The sequence below is a fragment of the Triticum aestivum genome, chromosome 5A, assembly GCF_018294505.1.
Source record: "Triticum aestivum cultivar Chinese Spring chromosome 5A, IWGSC CS RefSeq v2.1, whole genome shotgun sequence".
NCBI classification, from domain to species: Eukaryota; Viridiplantae; Streptophyta; class Magnoliopsida; order Poales; family Poaceae; genus Triticum; species Triticum aestivum.
This window is the reverse complement of record NC_057806.1, coordinates 509,774,234-509,793,576: the sequence shown is the minus strand read 5'-3', so window position 1 is coordinate 509,793,576 and position 19,343 is coordinate 509,774,234. Positions and strand designations below refer to the sequence as shown.

Genomic DNA, 19,343 nt, shown 5'->3' with positions numbered 1-19,343 from the left:
CAAGTTTAACCTGAGTATTCTGCGTGTGCAAAATTGGCTTGCACCCGTTGCAGATGGATGTAGAGCTTATCACACCCGGTCATCACGTGATGTCTGGGCACGACGAACTTTGGCAACGATGCATACTCAGGGAGAACACTTTTATCTTGAAATTTAGTGAGAGATCATCTTATAATGCTACCGTCAATCAAAGCAAGATAAGATGCATAAAAGATAAACATCACATGCAATCAATATAAGTGATATGATATGGCCATCATCATCTTGTGCTTGTGATCTCCATCTCCGAAGCACCTTCATGATCACCATCATCACCGGCGTGACACCTTGATCTCCATCGTAGCATCGTTGTCGTCTCGCCAATCTTATGCTTCCACGACTATCGCTACCGCTTAGTGATAAAGTAAAGCATTACAGGGCGATTGCATTGCATACAATAAAGCGACAACCATATGGCTCCTGCCAGTTGCCGATAACTCGGTTACAAAACATGATCATCTCATACAATAAAATTTAGCATCATGTCTTGACCATATCACATCACAACATGCCCTGCAAAAACAAGTTAGACGTCCTCTACTTTGTTGTTGCAAGTTTTACGTGGCTGCTACGGGCTTAGCAAGAACTGTTCTTACCTACGCATCAAAACCACAATGATAGTTTGTCAAGTTGATGTTGTTTTAACCTTCGCAAGGACCGGGCGTAGCCACACTTGGTTCAACTAAAGTTGGAGAAACTGACACCCGCCAGCCACCTGTGTGCAAAGCACGTCGGTAGAACCAGACTCGCGTAAGCGTACGCGTAATGTCGGTCCGGGCCGCTTCATCCAACAATACCGCCAAACCAAAGTATGACATGCTGGTAAGCAGTATGATTTATATCGCCCACAACTCACTTGTGTTCTACTAGTGCATATGACATCAACACATAAAACCTGGCTCTGATACCACAGTTGGGGAACGTAGTAATTTCAAAAAAATTCCTACGCATACGCAAGATCATGGTGATGCATAGCAACGAGAGGGGAGAGTGTTGTCTACGTACCCTCGTAGACCGAAAGCGGAAGCGTTAGCATAACGCGGTTGATGTAGTCGTACGTCTTCACGATCCGACCGATCCAAGTACCGAACGCACAGCACCTCCGAGTTCAGCACACGTTCAGCTCGATGACATCCCGCGAACTCCAATCCAGTAGAGCTTCACGGGAGAGTTCTGTCAGCACGACGGCGTGGTGACGATGATGATGTTCTACCGTCGCAGGGCTTCGCCTAAGCACCGCTACGATATGATCGAGGTGGATTATGGTGGAAGGGGGCACCGCACACGGCTAAGAGATCAAGAGATCAATTGTTGTGTCTATGGGGTGCCCCCTAGCCACGTATATAAAGGAGTGGAGGAGGAGGGGGCGGCCAAGAGGAGGAGGCGCGCCCAAGGGGGGGCAATCCTACTCCAAGTAGGTTTTGCCCCCCTTTCCTATTCCAACTAGGAGAAGGGGGAAGGAGGAGGTGGAGAGAAGGAAGGAGAAGGGGGGCCGCGCCCCCTTCCCTTTCCCAATTCGGATTGGGGCAAGGGGGGCTGTGCGCCACCTCCTGCTGCCTCTCCTCTTCCACCACTTTGGGCCCATGAGGCCCAATAACCCCCGGGGGGTTTCCGGTAACCCCCAGGTACTCCAGTATATATCCGATAACCCCCGAAACCATTTCGGTGTCCGAATATAGTCATCCAATATATGAATCTTCATGTCTCGACCATTTCGAGACTCCTCGTCATGTCCGTGATCACATCCGGGACTCCGAACAACCTTCGGTGCATCAAAACTCATAAACTCATAATATAACCGGCATCGAAACGTTAAGCGTGCGGACCCTATGGGTTCGAGAACTATGTAGACATGACCGAGACATGTCTCCGGTCAATAACCAATAGCGGAACCTGGATGCTCATATTGGCTCCCACATATTCTACGAAGATCTGTATCGGTCAGACCGCATAACAACATATGTTGTTCCCTTTGTCATCGGTATGTTACTTGCCTGAGATTCGATCGTCGGTATCTCAATACCTAGTTCAATCTCGTTACCGGCAAGTCTCTTTACTCGTTCCGTAATACATCATTCCGCAACTAACTAATTAGTTGCAATGCTTGCAAGGCTTAAGTGATGTGCATTACCGAGAGGGCCCAGAGATACCTCTCCGACAATCGGAATGACAAATCCTAATCTCGAAATACACCAACCCAACAAGTACCTTTGGAGACACCTGTAGAGAACCTTTATAATCACCCAGTTACGTTGTGACATTTGGTAGCACACAAAGTGTTCCTCCGATAAATGGGAGTTGCATAATCTCATAGTCATAGGAACATGTATAAGTTATGAAGAAAGCAATAGCAACAAACTAAACAATCAAGTGCTAAGCTAACGGAATGGGTCAAGTCAATCACATCATTCTCCTAATGATGTGATCCCGTTAATCAAATGACAACTCATGTCTATGGTTAGGAAACATAACCATCTTCGATCAACGAGCTAGTCAAGTAGAGGCATACTAGTGACACTCTGTTTGTCTATGTATTCACACATGTATTATGTTTCCGGTTAATACAATTCTAGCAGGAATAATAAACATTTATCATGATATAAGGAAATAAATAATAACTTTATTATTGCCTCTAGGGCATATTTCCTTCAAAACATTGCTGCTAAGTTCAGTGACCTTGACCGTGATGGTGAATCTACCAATGGAGTGTGATTCGATGCAAACTACAGCTTTGTTCCATAAAATTGCAGCGCCACCCCTTGTCCCATGGCCGGGAGAACCACACAACCCTAAAGGAGCTGTCCTCCTACCTCACGCGCGATTTCTTAAGACCAAACATCTATCTTTGTTTCTTGCAGCGTCAGGATGGCTATCTTGTGAGCAGCAGCAGTTTCATGGATGGGCTCCCGCTTGGCCGGCGCATTTAGCTCTCTAATATTCCAAGACATTATGATGCAATGATTCCTAGTCATTTGGACACGATGATATGCTCCGTTGACTAACATTACTAAAACATGGGATACAACACACCACCGATCGGTCCGGGGGGCGACGACGGCCACCAACAGGCCCAAAACCCCGTCGTCGTCTGCCTCGCAACATGATCCTAGAACTACACATGAAAGATAAACCTAGCTTGAACTGGCATAGGGCCAGCCGTCGATGAAGCCTACAAACTACATAACACATGGAGAACTACTGGGCCACATTGGCCGCACCATTAGGACCGAGCATGCCGGCCTCGATCTTTAGAGCATCAGCATTCAGGCTTGTCAGGCGAGCAATGGTGGCTATGTCTTCCTCGGTCAGTGGCTCGTTGAACTTCTTGATTAGAGCAGCCGCAGCATCCGGGGTCATCTTGACCTTTGGTCCAATCTTGCCGAGTTCTTGCACCAGCCTCAACGCCGCCCTCTGCGAGACCGACACGGAGGAAGCAGCTGATGCCTGCCGAGCGCTGTGCCTTGAAGGAGCAGAAGAAGCTCTTGACTTGGGCGGGGCGGAGATGCGGGCAGGCTTTGGGGTGGGGAGGACACGAGCTTGGACCGTCTTGAAAAGTTGTTGCACATCATCTTCAGAGGCTGGATGGGGTTGCGCTGAATCGCCCTCTGGGCTTGCCTGGAGCCGCAGATGGTTGACCTTCTTCATGACAGCCTCGATCTGGAACTAAACTGCTGCAGGAGTGGGCTGGTTGATGCAGGGCAGAACATCAGGCAGCAGGGCAAGCGGCAGGTGGTCTTCCTTCGTCTTTTGCTCGGTCGGTTCTTCGTTGTCGCTGAAGGAGAGCGGGGTGGCAAGCGCCTCCAACATTGCATTCTCGAACTGTAGTTGCATGCAGTCTGACCGGGGTGGTGGGGAGAAGGCGCGTCCCGAGTCGGAGAAGGAGAAGAAAGCGGTGATCAGGTCGGTCTCCGGCGATGGGGGGGCCTGTGGCTGTAGCGGCAGGGGGGTCGCACGCAGCACCGTCTTCGGGGATGGTGGCAGGGCAGCGCGCTCCATAGAGTGGTCGTGACACCCCTGGTGGCGTCGCGAAGCAGGGGTCTGGCTCCTTCAGCGCGGCGCCTCCGTGGCCGGGGCCTTGGCGCTGGACTGCCGGCCACGGCCGAGGAACGCGTCCTTCCAGGACCGGCCGCGGTTGCCCTGTTCGTCGCCGTCGTGGTCGCGGCGCTCTCCGAGGGATGGGAAGCTGCTGCAGCCGGAGGAGGACACGCGAGGCACAGAGCGCCTGGCCCTGCTTTGCCCGTCCTCCATACCAGACGCCCAGGTGCCCGGCTCCGAGCGGGGGAGGGGGCGGGTGTCTTCGTCTTCCGAGGAGGGGAGCCCGCTCTGTCCCAAGTGTGAGGAGCGGGGCGAGAGCGGATTCCAATCCTCCACGCGGTCCACATGGATCAGCAGGTCGTAGCGGTGGACGCCCGGCGGGGGAGGAACGTTGCGATCCGGTGGGGAGAAGCCGATGATCTCGTCGACGCGGCCAGCACCACGCTTGAGCACCCACAGAGCCCTCTTAGTCGGGATGTGCGCCACGTCCCAGGCCCACAGCCAGCATGCGAATGTCTTGGTGTGGCCACGCTCGTACGTGCGGCTGTCGAGCCGGTCGATGCGGCCGAAGTCGCCGAACGCGTCGTCCGCCCCCTCCAAGCTCCAGAACTGCATGGGCAGGTTCTTGACGATGATGCGGACGTGGAGGGACAACTTCGGGCTGGCCACGTGGTCGTCCGGGCTCCAGGCGCAGACGAAATTTGCAGCCGTCCACCTTGATGACGCCGCGGCAGACCGCGTTGTCACGGTGCGCCGGCAGGTCGAAGTGTACCAGGAAGGCCTCGGGGTGGTGGGCGGTGACGCGAAGCTGGTGAGCCGAGGTGCGGAGGTGCTCGTCGATGGCCTTCCCCACCGCCATGGGGCTTGTGGCATGGGCTCGATCCGCAGCCGTGAGAGTGACCGCGTGCTGCCGGAGGATGTACTCCGCGTGCTCTAGGGCCGGCGTGGCAACCACCATCTTGTTGCTCTCGCGGGGCCGCCGTGCCGGATCCACGTGGGAGAAGTCAGCCATGGACGGAGCTTGGTGGAGAGGGGCCGACGGAGGCGGGGGGTGGTCGAAACAGAGGCAATCCCGCACCGGCACCCGTGCTGGCGCCGGCTTGGGTCCAGCGGGGGCGGCCCCTCCTGGGCCGCGGGAGCGGCTGAGACACTCTTTGGCGAAGTGGCCTTGGCGCTCACAGGAGATGCATCGCAGCGGGTCGCGGCAATCTTTGCGCCGGTGGTGCTTGCTCAGGCATCGAAAGCACTTCCCACGGAAGCCCCTTAAGAAGGCCTCGCGGCCGGGCGAAGGCATGGAGGCGCGCCCGCGGTCCGAGCGAGGAGCCCCTGAGCGCCTACTGTAGCCCGCCGGCTCCTTGCTGGCTCGCCGGTTTTTGCGCGACTGGACCTGAACCCAACCACCCGCCTCCTCTAGAGGGGAAGAAATGGCAAGGTTTGATGGCGCACCGACGATGGATTAAGGCGCTGAGTCCCGGAGGGGGCGGAGGTAGCAGATCTATCGGTCCGAAGGGAGGGGCAGCGTTGGAGGACTCACCCCGGAGCAGAAGACGCGGCGGAAGGCCCGGATCTGACAGCCGGCCAGCCGGGGAGAGCACGCTTGCAACCGAGGCATGCGACGGACCGCCGGGCGAGGGGATGCATGAGCCGGGCGCAGGGGGGAAGCCGGGCTGGCGCTCCTACTACAGCTCGGCCTACGGGCCCGAGCCATGAAGGCTGGTGGGTGGCCGCCGCTGCCGGAGTGGCACGCGGCGCGGGGGAGGGGCAGAGCGGAGCCGGAATGTCCTCTAAGATAGATAGTGAGGTTGCCTTCTCCGGTGAGTTCTCCGGCAGGTCCGGCGTGAAGGAAGGAAGGGAGAAAGGAGGTGACTGACACGAGAAGGGAAAAAACAGGTATATGAGAACTAGTAAAACGGAAAAATAATAGGTATTACATGTGTGCGTGTACCGCTGTATATCAAATATATACAATCTTTCTAGTAATTAACAATTTCCTAGAACAAACAGAAAGCGAAGGAATTGTATATATACAAAGAATCATACTATATGCAATTGGTACCACCTGCTAAAATTCGCGTTTTCCCATGTCAAAAATCAGAAGGATCAGCCGGCCGTAGCTAGTGGCCGGCAGCCTCGCCAAGAGCATCTCCACCGTGTCTGTCGCCTTCTCATCCGCGACCACCGCAGCCGGATACACCGCTGGCGCTGAGTAGGCCGCGCCATCTCTACTCCTCCCCGCCGGCGCCGGCCGCGTGCGTCGCGCCTGCAGGACCGGCTGCGGCGACCAGAAATACGACCACGAGGAAGACGAGGGCCACCGCACGCCGCCCCGACGATGATGCCATCACAGAACTGTAAAGTATTCTGAGAGACCAACAAGTCGTTGGTACTGCCAGGCAACTTTCTCAGGTACTGAAAGTTCCAGGCGCCCGCCTGCGGATCATGCATGTGTTGTCACTTCGAGGCCACCTCCAAAGCTAGACCCCAAACAGCCCGTTTTGTCTGGATTTTAACCACTTGCGTCTGTAAAAAACGGACGGCCGTGTCTGGTTTTGGGCGTCCGTCTACTAGTGCACCCAACTGGCATCTTGTCCGACTTGGCATTTGGAAAAAGAAAATTTACCGCGTATTTTAAAAACATGTAATAAACTTAATTAAACATTAATATAACTTAAAACAGTTAAAAAGGACGAGGATCGGGAGGCTGGGTGGCTGACAAGTGGGTCCGCACATGCGTGCGTCTTTAATGTGGGCGGGGGGAAGTAGGTGGGCGGCCAACATGAGGGCTCGAGGCGTACGAGGATCGGGCGCATGGGCGCCCGTTTGCTGTCCGTCTCGACGGAAACCAGAAGCAAGTTTGCTCCGGAAATGGGTTGAGCCGGACGCCAAATAGGCAGAATTTGGGAATGGGGTCACGCATTTGTCGGTTTGGGTCAAAACGGACACGTGGGGACCAGATGGGGTCGTTGGAGTTGGCCTAACTCGGCTTTCGTTGTCAAGACATCTCAAACGCGGACCCTCGAAACGCGTCTAGATCAAACTGCCAGGACCCTTAGATGATCCAACACAATATATTATCGATTTGTAAACTCCGAAATCATGCAATCCAGACGTAAATCAAGGGAAAGTTTGTAGGTGTCCGGACTCGCCGCCACATATGCGCTTGGACCATTGTCACATACACGCCCAACATCCCAGTCCCATCTAAAAATATCTCCCACAGGATCGCACCTCCACTCCCCAAGTTGCATTCATGCCGGGCTAGGCTGGACGCGTCCGGTCATTGGAGCTGACGTTGAAGTGGCGTGCCGACTAAGACTGTCGACCGCGCTGCGTCCTAGTCTCTGTGTTGGTTCAAAGTCAGAGAGACGTGACCGGACAGCACGGCTCTCTACCGCACTCCACTATAGGAAAATACTTGTAAGTCAATTATCACAAATACTCGGTGAACGACCTTTTGACCTCAGCTACTGGTAAGCCGATTTGCGCCCGGCTTATGCTGGCCAACTTAGATAATACAAACAATTGAGTGTAAGCCGAGATCTTTTTCATGGGGACTCGGCTTACCTATAAGTCGAGCTCAAAACCTTGGCTCTCGGTAACACAAAGGCACATGACAGCAATAGAACGGAGGTGCCACGTGGACCCTCTGTAAGCCGAGTGCCCCTCTCGGCTTCATTTTCCTGCCTGGAGCAATCACGTGTCGCCACGTGCCTGACAATAAGCTGAGTGTATCTCCATTCATGCACGACTTATAGGTAAGCTGAGATCCTCCATCCATGCACGGCTTGTACATAAGTCGTGTGCCCTGCTCGGCTTTATTTTCCTGCCCGGAGCAACCACTTGCCTCCGTGTGCACATATAAGTTGAGGTCCCCTCTCAGCTTATACCTACACTTGCAATGACATTTGGTCCTGGGAGTTCCTAGGAGCTGACATGTGTCTAATAACCGGAGGTTTTATGCTCGGTTTACATGTGTAAACCGAGTATAATACTCGGCTTATATCAAGGAATGCTTTTTTTTGTTGGGACAACCCTGCAATTCAGACAACATACATGGAGCCGTTGAGAACTTAGCAATATATAAGAGGTTCACAACCAAAAGCATGAGTCCAAGGTCACAACCAAGCATGAGTTCCAAGTTCATAAGTAAACAATCATACAAGTCCATATATTAGCATAAGTTCACAACCAAGCATGAGTTCCAAGTTCACAAATAAGAATAAGTAAGATATGAAGTTCACGACAACAAGCACCACACACGCTCAGACTATGATGATCTTCGTAGACACTAGCTCTTAGATATGCTTTGTCATAGCATTCATGTTTTTATCAGAGCATTTGCAAAAGAATCACAACAAACAATTTCATCAGGTAATGGTGTTGGTTATGTCTTATAGAAAAGAAGTAACATTCGCTCCGTTGTACTAACCATAGACACAATAACATAAACACCGTTCTTTTCACATTTTCCATCATCAAATGCTGCAAACTTCAGAAAAGACCGTTCTTTTTTTAGTTAATCGAAAGAATGGTGTAAGAGACGAAGAAACAAGTTTCTCAGCCAAGAAAATTATGGGCTTTAATGTACGGTTTGGGTTGTCGTAGTTCCATCGACCAAAGGCATGGTTTAATGTTCTTTCACTTCTCTGGGGACTAGGTGTAATGTCAACATACTCTTCATGAGCGGCGGTTACTGTCCTGGTGCGCTAGTCCTATAGGGTCTTAGCACGACGACTTCCCGACTGTCTATTACAATAAGTTTTGTCTGGCTTCGGCGAGGAAGGGGTGATGATGGCGGCGTGCCTTCGGCTAGCTTCAGTGGGTGTAATCGTCGCTAGGTGGTCTACGAATTTGGATGTAATTTTATTATTTCTGATGTTCGTTATACTGCCATGATCGAAGGTAAATAGATCAGGAGATTTTCGCAAAAAATAATACAGTAGTCACTGAAGTCTTGGTCTTTCCGCAAAGAGAAAAAGGTCTTAGTCTTGACGTGGAGATACTCTGTTGCATGTTGGCACGTGGTGTGAGAAAGTGACAACATGCGAGTTCAGACTTTGACAGTTTCAGAGTTTAACAGCCTCAGCAATGTCGAAATTACTGCCAATTGGTCCCCAAACGGCGATATTTCAAGTCCCTGGAGGCCGAACGAGTGGAGATGCTCTAAGACTTGAACCCTGGTGTGGGTTGGTTCCACCACAAAGAATATAACCACCTGAGACAGTCTGAGTATATCCCAAGTTTTTTCTCTTGCTTGCCTCGCGTCTTTTCACATTTTCCATCAAAATGCTGCAAACTCCATGTACATTCGCAAAAAAGAAAACATACTCCATGTACATTGGATTGGGAGAAGGCTAACTAATTACAGTCACTGAAGTCTTAGTCTTTCGGCAAAGGAAAAAAGAAGGTCTTAGTCTTGACGTGGAAATAAATACAGAAAGCCTGGAATAAACACAGGAAAAACGCAAGCACCATAAAGAACCTAACCACATGAGCCAGTCTAAGTATATCCCAAGGTTTTTTTTTCTCGTTCACCTCCGTCTTTTCACATTTTCCATCATCAAATGTTGCAAAGTTCAGAAAAGACCGTTCTTTTTTTTATTTTTTTAGAAGATGTTATTTTTTTAGTTTTTTTTTGCATCTATATTATTTTTTTAGTTAACCGAAAGAATGGTGTAAGAGACGAAGAAACGTGTTTCTCAGCCAACGAAATTATGGGCTTTAACGTACGGTTTGGGCTGTCGTAGTTCCATCGACCAAAGACATGGTTTAACTAATTACAGTCACTGAAGTCTTAGTCTTTCCGCAAAGAAAAAAAAAAAGGTCTTAGTCTTGACGTGGACACACTATGTTGCACGTTGGCACGTGGTGTAAGAAAGTGAAAACATGCGAGTTCAGACTTTGACATTTTCAGAGTTTAACAGCCTCAGCAATGTCGATGTATATAGGGTACGCGTCCGATTATGAGACGTATGGCAGGTAACATGAGGCAGCAAAGCAGACAATAACACGTATACCATGAACATTGAGCAAGTTTCTACCGTCAACAGCCACAACTCATCAAGGGCGACCTAGGTACCAATTAGTGAGTTCAAACAAGACCGAGTTTGCCGCTCTAGTTCATACTCCATATAGTACAATCTTGAATCTCCGCATCAACAATTTCCAAAAAGAAAAGGTAAAACGAGAAGAAAGGTATCAAAGAATAATCATCCTATATATGTGCAATTAGTATATACGTAACCTTCATGTGTCCATAACCCGAACTATTCACAGGCGGATCAGACCGATCGATCAGCCGACAGCGACGCCCTTGCCGTCCGTGCGTAGCTAGTGGCCGGGACCCTTGGGGCTGGGCCCAGCCGGCAGCCTCGCCATGAGCATCTCCACCGTCTCCCTCGCCGTGTCCGCCACCAGCACCGCTGCCGGGTACACCGCCGAGTACATCGCGCCGTCCCCACTCCTCCCCGCCGGCGCCGGCCGCGCCGCGCCGACAAGGCCCGCTCGGGCGACCAGAAGGACGACCACGAGCGCTGCCGCCAGAGTCGCCGCGCGCCGCCTCGACGACGATGCCATCGTATAACTGCTGAGAATCGAAGATGCCGCTGGTGTAGGCTGCCCTGACCTCTGAAGAAACTACTGTACTTGCGAGTCTGTTTCAGGAAGAGTTGGTTGATTGGTTGGTGGAGCTCGTCGGGTGTGCGAGCGTGTATTTATAGAGTGGCGGTGATGGGGTCGGGTCGGTGCGGTTGACGTGTTTGCTGAGCTCGCAGTCGCAGAGTGTATAAACTGGGTGGAAACGGAGATTCCAACTGCGCGTGTACATCTGCTGACCAGTCAGCTATGGAAAAAGACGTAGGGAGCTGCTGAGTGACCGACCGACGAGCTGAGAATTCCTGCCTCTTCTTGGCCTGCAAGTCAAGAAGACCTGGCATTTCCAGCCGATGGTGTCACAGGTGGAGGTGTGCAAATGTGATACACGTACCGCTAGCTCATGGAAAAATGGATGGTCAGAATCGAGGGCTCGGGTTATTTTGCGTACAAGGAAGAACGTGCATGCGTATGTGTGAATGCGATGTGATCACCGGGCCTTGGCTCGATGGCTTTTGCAGAATTGAGATTCTTTTCGTCGGAGGCTTTCTTTGCCTAGGGCCTGAACCGTAGGGTGGTGCGCGTGCGAACCAGAGAGACCAAGTCGTTGGTATCCTTCTTCCTGAGGTGAGCACTGAAAGTTCCAGGTTCGTTATAAAATAGTCATGGTTCAGCACTTCATATCGAGCCGTCGGTCCAGGGGAGCAATGGAAGGCTGCCGGCTGGATTGTGGTAGTTGCGCTCATTCATGCTTGTCGTATCGAACATCGATTAAACATGATTCTTTTCTGCTGTGGATCATCATATCCATCTACTCTTCTGGTCAACAAATTAATATTTCGACACGGAGGAAACGAGCAACGGCGACATGGGATTGGGACGACGGCTAACTAATAACTAGTATAACAAACAACGGTCAACGGCTCAACAAGTCAGACATGCATCATTGGGCTCAGCAATTCGATACCGCTGCAGTGCATGCGTAAAATCGCAGGGAGGGTCAGAATCGAGGGCTCAGACTCTGTCGCGGTGTGCTGTATGGGGAGATCGACGAGGAAAGTGTATACGTGTGTCGGTGTGTGTGAAGGGTGACCACCGCCCGTCCGCCTCGAGGGCTTTTGTAGAACTGAGAGATTCTTTTCTTCAGATCGCCTGAGAGAATCCGGGAGACGGTAAAGTTTTTCAGGGGCCAAGCCTGCGGAAAGTACTTCACTCTAGCTACCAGATTATTCGGGTGTCGTTAATTATGTATTATACGGAGTATAAATAAAAGAAAAGAAAAGAAACATAGCTTCACTCTTGACGTACGTACGTGTTCCCATTGTCCAACCCTGCAACGCGCTTGCTAAGCTACGAGCTTTAGTCATGGTTTAGTATTAGTACTTGGGATCGAGTGAGCCAACCCTCCACAGCAGAAAGGGGAGCACATGTGTTCTCAGCCATGGAAATCGTTGACTGTATGCTGCCGGTTGGATTCAGTTTAGTCTTTTGCGGATTGCGGTCATGCTTCACCTATGTATCATCGACTAACACATGGTGTTTTTTCTCTTTGGACCATCCAACTACTCTTTTTTTTTGGAGTGAAAAAGAGTTTTATTTCATTATAATAGGGTTACAATCAAGAGGCGGATGTTCCTCTATACAGCGGCCCAACTACTCTTCTCGCCAACAGATTAATATTTCGACACAAACGCAACTGAGTAACGACTTTTCAAGTCCAACATGGAATTGTGGCGACCGCTAACTAACAAGTAACAGGCAGAAAAAAAATGCAATGGAGTCATATTCTTGTTGCAGAGGGATATACTCTGTTGCACGTTTTCCACGTATGTGGTACTCCCTCCGTCCGAAAATACTTGTCGTCAAAATGGATAAAAAATGATGTATCTAGAACTAAAATATGTCTAGATACATCCCCTTTTGTTCATTTTGACGACAAGTATTTCCGCATGAAGGGAGTATGAGATTAGGTCAAGTTGCAAGTGGGACTAGAGGTGGGAGTCCCACTACAATCTACCTCATCCCAATTCAGTTTGATGTTGCAAAAGTGGGTATCCCAGCAAAATAAACTCAGATTATGTGGGAATAAGTGGGCATCCCACTTAACAGGCCAGCTGGGCTCCTTCGCTCCTTTAAGGCCTTGTACAATGGAAGGTGCTTAGAGAAATAAATCAAGTTTTTCTTAAGCACCGATTCTTATTTATACCCGGTTTATTTTTCTAAGCACCTCTCATTGTACAAGGCCTAACATCGCTGAATTCAGACTCCGTTCACTCCGTCGTGGTCCTAGTGGAGCACGTCGTGATGTCCCATGGCTGGCCATGAGCAGAGATGATGAGAGCTTCCCGACGCCAGCCACAATCGTGCTCTCTAAGGCCTTCTCCTTCTCTATAAAACACGAACTTAGGCGTGCGCTATCATAGTATTCGCTAAGTTCACGGGCTGGAGATAAGCGGACTTGAACCGCTGACATCCGCCACAGGGTAAACCACCGCCTCTCAGGCCTCCCCGACGGGTTCTACCATAAAGGCCAACGATAGACAATAACTCCCCCCATTCTGGCATCGAGCTATTTTGCCGCAGGACCTCCCCTACAGTATCATCACTGCAGTAGAGTTTAACCACCAAATTCGGAATGGATTGGTGTGTCTCGCTTTCTCTAGAATCTCTAGAAAAAAAGAATAGCTCTATCCTCAGCTAGCCTGGACGTGGACACAATGATGGAACCGCTTCTCGTGCTCACTGTGCTCCTCCTTGCGCACGCGGTGGCTGCCCTGGTGCGCGCGGCCGTCGCTCACCGGCAGCGCTCGCGGTGCAACCTACGGACTCCGGTTCCTCCTCCGCGTCATCGTCCACTCCAGCATCGGTGAGCACAGCTATGGCCCGCGCAGCATCCTCGAGTGCCGCAAGGACTCACCCACCCATGGGACGCGCTCAACGAGATGGACGCCTTCTTCGACGAGGCCATTGTGGAGCTATTCGTCAGGTCAGGCGTGGCGCCCGCGGACGTCGACGTGCTCGTCGCCAACGTCTCCCTCTTCTCCTCGGCGCCGTCGCTCGCCTCAAGGGTTGTGCACCGCTTCGGCATGCGCGAGGACGTCGCCGCGTACAGCCTCTCCTGCATGGGGTGTGGCACCGGTCAGGTCGCGCTCGACCTCGCGAGCAATGCAATGCGGGCGCGGCCGGAGTCCGCGCTGGCCCTCGTGGATTCATCCGAGTCCATGGCTCCCAGCTGGTACGCCGGCACCGATCGGTCCATGATGCTGGGCTACTGCCTCTTTCGCTCCGGAGGGGCCGCCACGCGTCGCCGATGCCGGCCACGGCGTGCCAGAGCTGGCAGAAGTAGACATCGCTCTTGGCATCCACGGCGTACACTACGAGCTTCCACCCCCCGACCTGCTTCGGTGCCCAGATCCCCGACATGTCCCTGAACGACGGCGGCTCCTCGCCCTGCCGCGACGCGAGTGGCCTCGGTGCTGAGGAGGCCGCCGGGGGTGTCGCGGTGTGAGGAGGAAGAAGCGGGGGCGCGATGGCGGACTGACGGCGGCTGGAGCACACTGAGGCACCGTCATCTCTCTACTCGTTGGGGCATGACCTACCAGGGACAAGGTGGGCTCCCTATAGGATAAGTGGGTTAGCCTGATTATTATTTTTTTCCTTCCAATGGGATCCCACTAAAGCAAATTAAGTGGGATGGGCTAGTTAGTCCCACTTAATCCCACCCTCACCTGCAGCCTGAAGACTAGGTGCTACTCCCAACATTTCAATGAATAAGACACACACGCATTTTAAAACTCTACTTTGATCGTTCCGTTTTAAAATGCGTGTGCACCATATTCATTGGAATAGACGGTTTCTGTATTCAGCCTCAGCAAGGTCGGTCGAATCTGCGTCAGATACACACGGCATCCTATGCACTAGCACAAACTCAGGGATCCAATCGAGCAGAACTGGGGAAAATATTATGTATTGCATAAAAAGAAAATATCAATCTGTTGACGACCAGAATCTTCTTATACGGCCACCCCTAATATATAGTACAACCAAATTTTGTTTTACAGATATATTACGTACCGAAACGTTCTCTAACAGCAATGTGGGGGGGAAATCTAACAGACCATATAACTACAATGAATCATCTAGAAATCGTTGCATAGCCTAGGGTTCATTAATCTGTTTTTTTTATACAACCGATACACATTAGAGCATGCAACCAAATTATTATTCTAATAGTGTTTAGACCAAACCAGGAGCCCATTTTTTCAGTTGGAAACTGAGTATGTTTTAGCACGAATAGGATGAAGACAATATAGAAGACTCGCGGGTATTAGATCAAAGGTGGCCACCTCAGCTTGTGAAACATGGATAACAATAACCTGAAAATAAAAGCATACGCATATGAATATGGACAGCAATAACCTCTGATAGGAGGTAGGACAACACTTAACCATGCATTGCGGAGAAACCTCTATCAGGCCATTGTCCACTGATTACTGTAAACGATAGCTTGATTATACAGAATTAGCTCACGAAAAGCAAGATGATTCACCAAAAGAAACAGAAATAAGTAACGAAACCAAATTACGTTGGCTGAACAGATCAAGCAGAGATGGGGCCTAGTATTTTAGCTCACCTACTTCTGGCCAGTACCCCGATAGATGTAGCAAAGACCCCTGATGCTCCTCCTGTCCTCCAAGCAGTAAGGCCGCGACTGACGGCAGCGACACACAGAAGGATCTGTGTATGGCAAAGAAAGTGAGTAAAGCAGCCTGGGCATTGGCCTGCACCAACCCAACCAAAGAAATGTGGCCAGCAAATCAAGGCAGACGAACAGTGAGCTTCTTTTACTGATAAGTTAGATTGAACACCGTTAGAAAAACAATCTTATAAATCATATCGAAGCAATAAAGGGAGGTGCTTCAGTATTGGCTTCTATCTAAACTCTAAACAGGGGAACACCTAACTTCATGTGAAAACTAAACGGAAGGCACAGTATGTAAGGTTTTGACACTCTACAAACTATAGTAATGATCTGCTGATTAGGACAGACATCGATATAAAATGCTTATCTATTCCATGAAAACCTAAAGGCACCGCCACCAACAGTGGCAGGATAATGCTGGTTAAGTACAGTGTGATTCTAATGGTAGCGGAAAAACAGGGAAGAATAAGAAAGAAAGCAATTGACGAAAAGTTTGCAACCTGACTGATAAAATAATACACACGGATGCTTATATGAGATAATGGCTACATGAACTTTGCTCAAGGACTTGTTAAGCTGAAGGGATTCATTGCCCAATATAACATAAATGAAGTTGTCATGCACTTCAAATTTCGACCAAGCAAAAGTAAGGTGTACGTGAAGCTGAAATGAAAAAAGTCAACAACTCATGATAAATTATCTTCCATTGGACCATATTCTTGATGAACAAAAACAGAAATCCAACCAGATACAGTTTTTTCTTAGTTACCAGTTTGAAGAATGTGCTCCTGCTTTGCTGTATATCCCAGCCTCTTGTCATTTTTGTGTGTATTGTCAATGCAAATAATCTAAGAGCAATCCCAACCTGTTGTTTATCTGTTCCAGACCATGGTTTGTCTATCTATGGTTGTAGTTGCTAATGAGAAGAATAACAAGAGTTGCACAATTTTTTACCATGCATTTTGTAAAGGATTTGGTTATCTCATCTGTTATGGCCGGTTTAGCTAGGCCCACCGGGCAATCTTAGTCCACAAGTTATCTTAGGTTAATTCTTATGCAAGTTATCTAGGTTATGAATATAGGTTGTAAGACTCTTTTTGGAATTAAGCAATAAGAATATTATTATCCCTATTGCCTGGGTCCCAGAGGAGCCGGAACCCTAGCCGCCTCTAACCCTAGCCGCCGCCGCCATCTCCCTCCGACGCGCCGGCGCCCAGCCGCCGGCGAGCCCAATCATCGCCCCGTCCCACTCCATCCTTCCCCTACAACCTCCAGAGCAGATCCGGTAGGACCCCTGGTTCTACCAATTTGGTATCACACCATCTTAGCTGAGCTTGTTCAATGCAAATGAATTTAAACACGTAACTCTCTCACCCTACATTGATGCTACTGAAACTAAATTGACCTTCATAAAATACTATAAAATTGAATGGAAATGTTAATGTTGAAGATCAGCAATTCTGAAGTTTTCTTTGTTACCACAATTTTGACTGAGCTTCTAACAGCCAAAAGCCATATGCTGCTGCAACAGATCATTTGCATGATTCCTCAACGACGCATAGGTGTTTTCCGTAATCCATCCAACTTCAAAGCCATCTCCTGTGCCAGACTAATTCTTCCTCCCTCAATAAGAGCTTCCTTTAAATTACTGAAAAGCTGACCAGGTGGCCTGATCCCTTTGTCCAACATCTCCTGGAAATATACGCAAGCTTCTTCCAGCCTGTTCTCAAAGCATAACCCGTTGATCAATGCAGAAAACATGTGCATACATGGCAGAACACCCTTCTCCTTCATTTGGTTCCACACCTTCAAGGCCACATCAACCCTTTCATTACTGCAGAACATACTAACCATCATTGTATATGTGTTGAGCTGAGGTTCACAGCCATCCTTGCCCATTCCCTGGAACACATTATAAGCCTCTTCTATCTTCTGAGACTTTATAAGATGGTGAAGAATAATATCATAAGTCCGGGAATTTGGACCGATTCCACTCTTTCTCATCTCATCGACCATCTTGAAGGCATGCTGGAATTTTGAGGCTCTGCAGTAAGCCCCAACAACTGCATTACATGTAGGTACCTCCATGGGAAACCCACTGGCCTTAGAAAGCTCAAAATACTTCAAAGCCTCATCCAGCCTCTCCTCTGAGCCAAGCCCATTGATAAGCATGCAATACACATGAGGGCTTGGCATGCAACCATTGGCTTCCATCTCACAGAACACCTTGATGGCCTCATCACATTTGCCAGACTTGCAAAAGGAACTAATGAGCATCCCGTATGCCACGACATCAGGCTTCAGGCCTGCATCAAGCATTTCTTGGTACACCGACTTAAGCATCAGCAAGTCCTTCTCATGGCCCCAGCCTTCCATGAGGACAGTGTAGGTCTTCAAATCGGGAACAAACTTTCCGTTCCTCTTCATCTCCTTGAAGATGGCTTGCGCCTTCTTGACTTGCTTGGATTTGCTCAGCACGTCGATCAACCAATTGTAATCTGATAAGTCTGCTTTGAGCCCGAAGCCGGCCATCTTCTCAAACGTCTCGACAGCTTCCTTGACCTTCCTTGCCCTGGCGTACCTCCTGACGATGAGCCTGAACGTGTCCTTGGAAAGCAAGCCGCGGCACCGCATGGCCTCCACCAGGCTCCAGACCAGCCTGAACTGCTTGATCTTGCCGAGCGCTTCGATGAGGTTGTGGAAGCTCTCCGCCGTGTACACGAAGCCTTGCTGCCTCTCCGCCCACCGGAAGAAGGCGAGGGCGAGGATGCCAGCGTTGCTCAGGTTCTTGAGCACCTCCGCCACGAGCTGAGGCGACACAGAGGCCCCGAGCGCGTCGAGGGCTGACGCAACCCTCGGCTCCGGCACGGTGGACAGCACGCGGCAGACCCTCTCCGCCTCCTTGGAGACATCGAGGCCTGGGCCGGGCACCACTGTGAAGTCCTGGTCCACGGCAAGATCGTGGGCGCCGGTGAGCCCCGCCACCTCGGAGACATCGGGGCCTAGGCCAGGCACCACGGTGAAGTGCTGGTCCACGGCGAGGTCGGGGGCGCCGGTGGACCCCGTCGCCGTGCAGAGCCACTGGCCGCGCATTCCTCCGAGCAGGTGGTGGGCGCGCGCGCGACATGGGAAGGCGGCAGGCGGCGGAGGCATCTGCTCGAGGGCCGTGCGAGCGTGCTTGGCGGGGCCGGTCGTCGCGGAGCGGAGCAGGTGGGCGGCCGCGCCCGCGCGGCGGAGGCAGCGCATCCTGCCTGGACGTGGAGCGTGGCGGCGACGAGAGATGTTTTGGTGGGGAACGATTTCGGAGGAGAGGGGAGGCGATCGACCTGGCCGGCAGCCGGGACCCCGGATGGATGTTTTGGCGAGGTCTGTGCTCCCGCGGCCACAAGGCGGATGACGGACGATGAGGCGGCGAGCCTGGGCGGGAGCTCCGGGGCGGCGCGGCGGCGAATCCTGTCGGTGAAGTGAAGAGCCGAGCCCGTCGAGGTGTATGCTAGAGCGTTTGCTGTACGGACAGACTTTACTTCCTGGTGCATACAAAATTTAAACTTAGCTGATCAAATTTTATCGAGAAAACTATTTTAATGTGGGCAATGCTGCGTTTCCACCGGATGATAAATCGATAAGATAAGCCGCCTCAGCAACCGTCGGATGCCGTCCGAAACAGTCGTCCGATCTATCGTCTCAGCCAAATGGAAACCTTTGCAACAATTAGCTTGTTACAGTCATGGCTTTGCAACAAGGATCTTGTTGTAAAGGTCCACCAAGACAGCACCATTGCCCCGTCATGGCCTAAGCGCCTCGGCCAATATATTAAGATGAATATCTTGATTTTTTTTAGCAGCATATATGATAGAGTTTGGGGTTGTGTATTTTATAAGATGCATAAAAGGTGAAAGAGTTCCACCTTAATTTCATTGAGTGACCAACTTTCTTATACTCAGATAAATTTGAAAGAGATATAAACTGAGTATAT

General features: G+C 50.6%; 2 protein-coding genes across 3 annotated transcripts; both read right to left on the bottom strand.

The window, feature by feature from the left end:
- Nucleotides 1–10,160: 10,160 nt before the first annotated feature.
- LOC123107414 (PAMP-induced secreted peptide 1) lies at nucleotides 10,161–10,743 on the bottom strand. Its single transcript, XM_044529402.1, has one exon. It carries the CDS (start codon nucleotides 10,648–10,650, stop codon nucleotides 10,405–10,407), a length of 246 nt encoding a protein of 81 aa, XP_044385337.1. The 5' UTR covers nucleotides 10,651–10,743; the 3' UTR covers nucleotides 10,161–10,404.
- Nucleotides 10,744–14,642: 3,899 nt separating this feature from the next.
- LOC123104401 (pentatricopeptide repeat-containing protein At1g71060, mitochondrial) lies at nucleotides 14,643–18,891 on the bottom strand. 2 transcript variants are annotated; one of them, XR_006450312.1, is made up of 3 exons: nucleotides 16,847–18,891; nucleotides 15,299–15,402; nucleotides 14,643–15,041 (listed from the first exon to the last, which is right to left on the bottom strand). XR_006450312.1 is itself a non-coding variant. In XM_044526240.1 (1 exon), exon 1 carries the CDS (start codon nucleotides 18,611–18,613, stop codon nucleotides 16,916–16,918), a length of 1,698 nt encoding a protein of 565 aa, XP_044382175.1. In that variant the 5' UTR covers nucleotides 18,614–18,891; the 3' UTR covers nucleotides 16,752–16,915. The 2 variants fall into 2 exon arrangements, 1 of the variants encoding a protein (XP_044382175.1); XM_044526240.1 differs by lacking the exons at nucleotides 14,643–15,041; nucleotides 15,299–15,402 and having other exon boundaries at nucleotides 16,752–18,891.
- Between the last annotated feature and the right edge of the window lie 452 nt (nucleotides 18,892–19,343).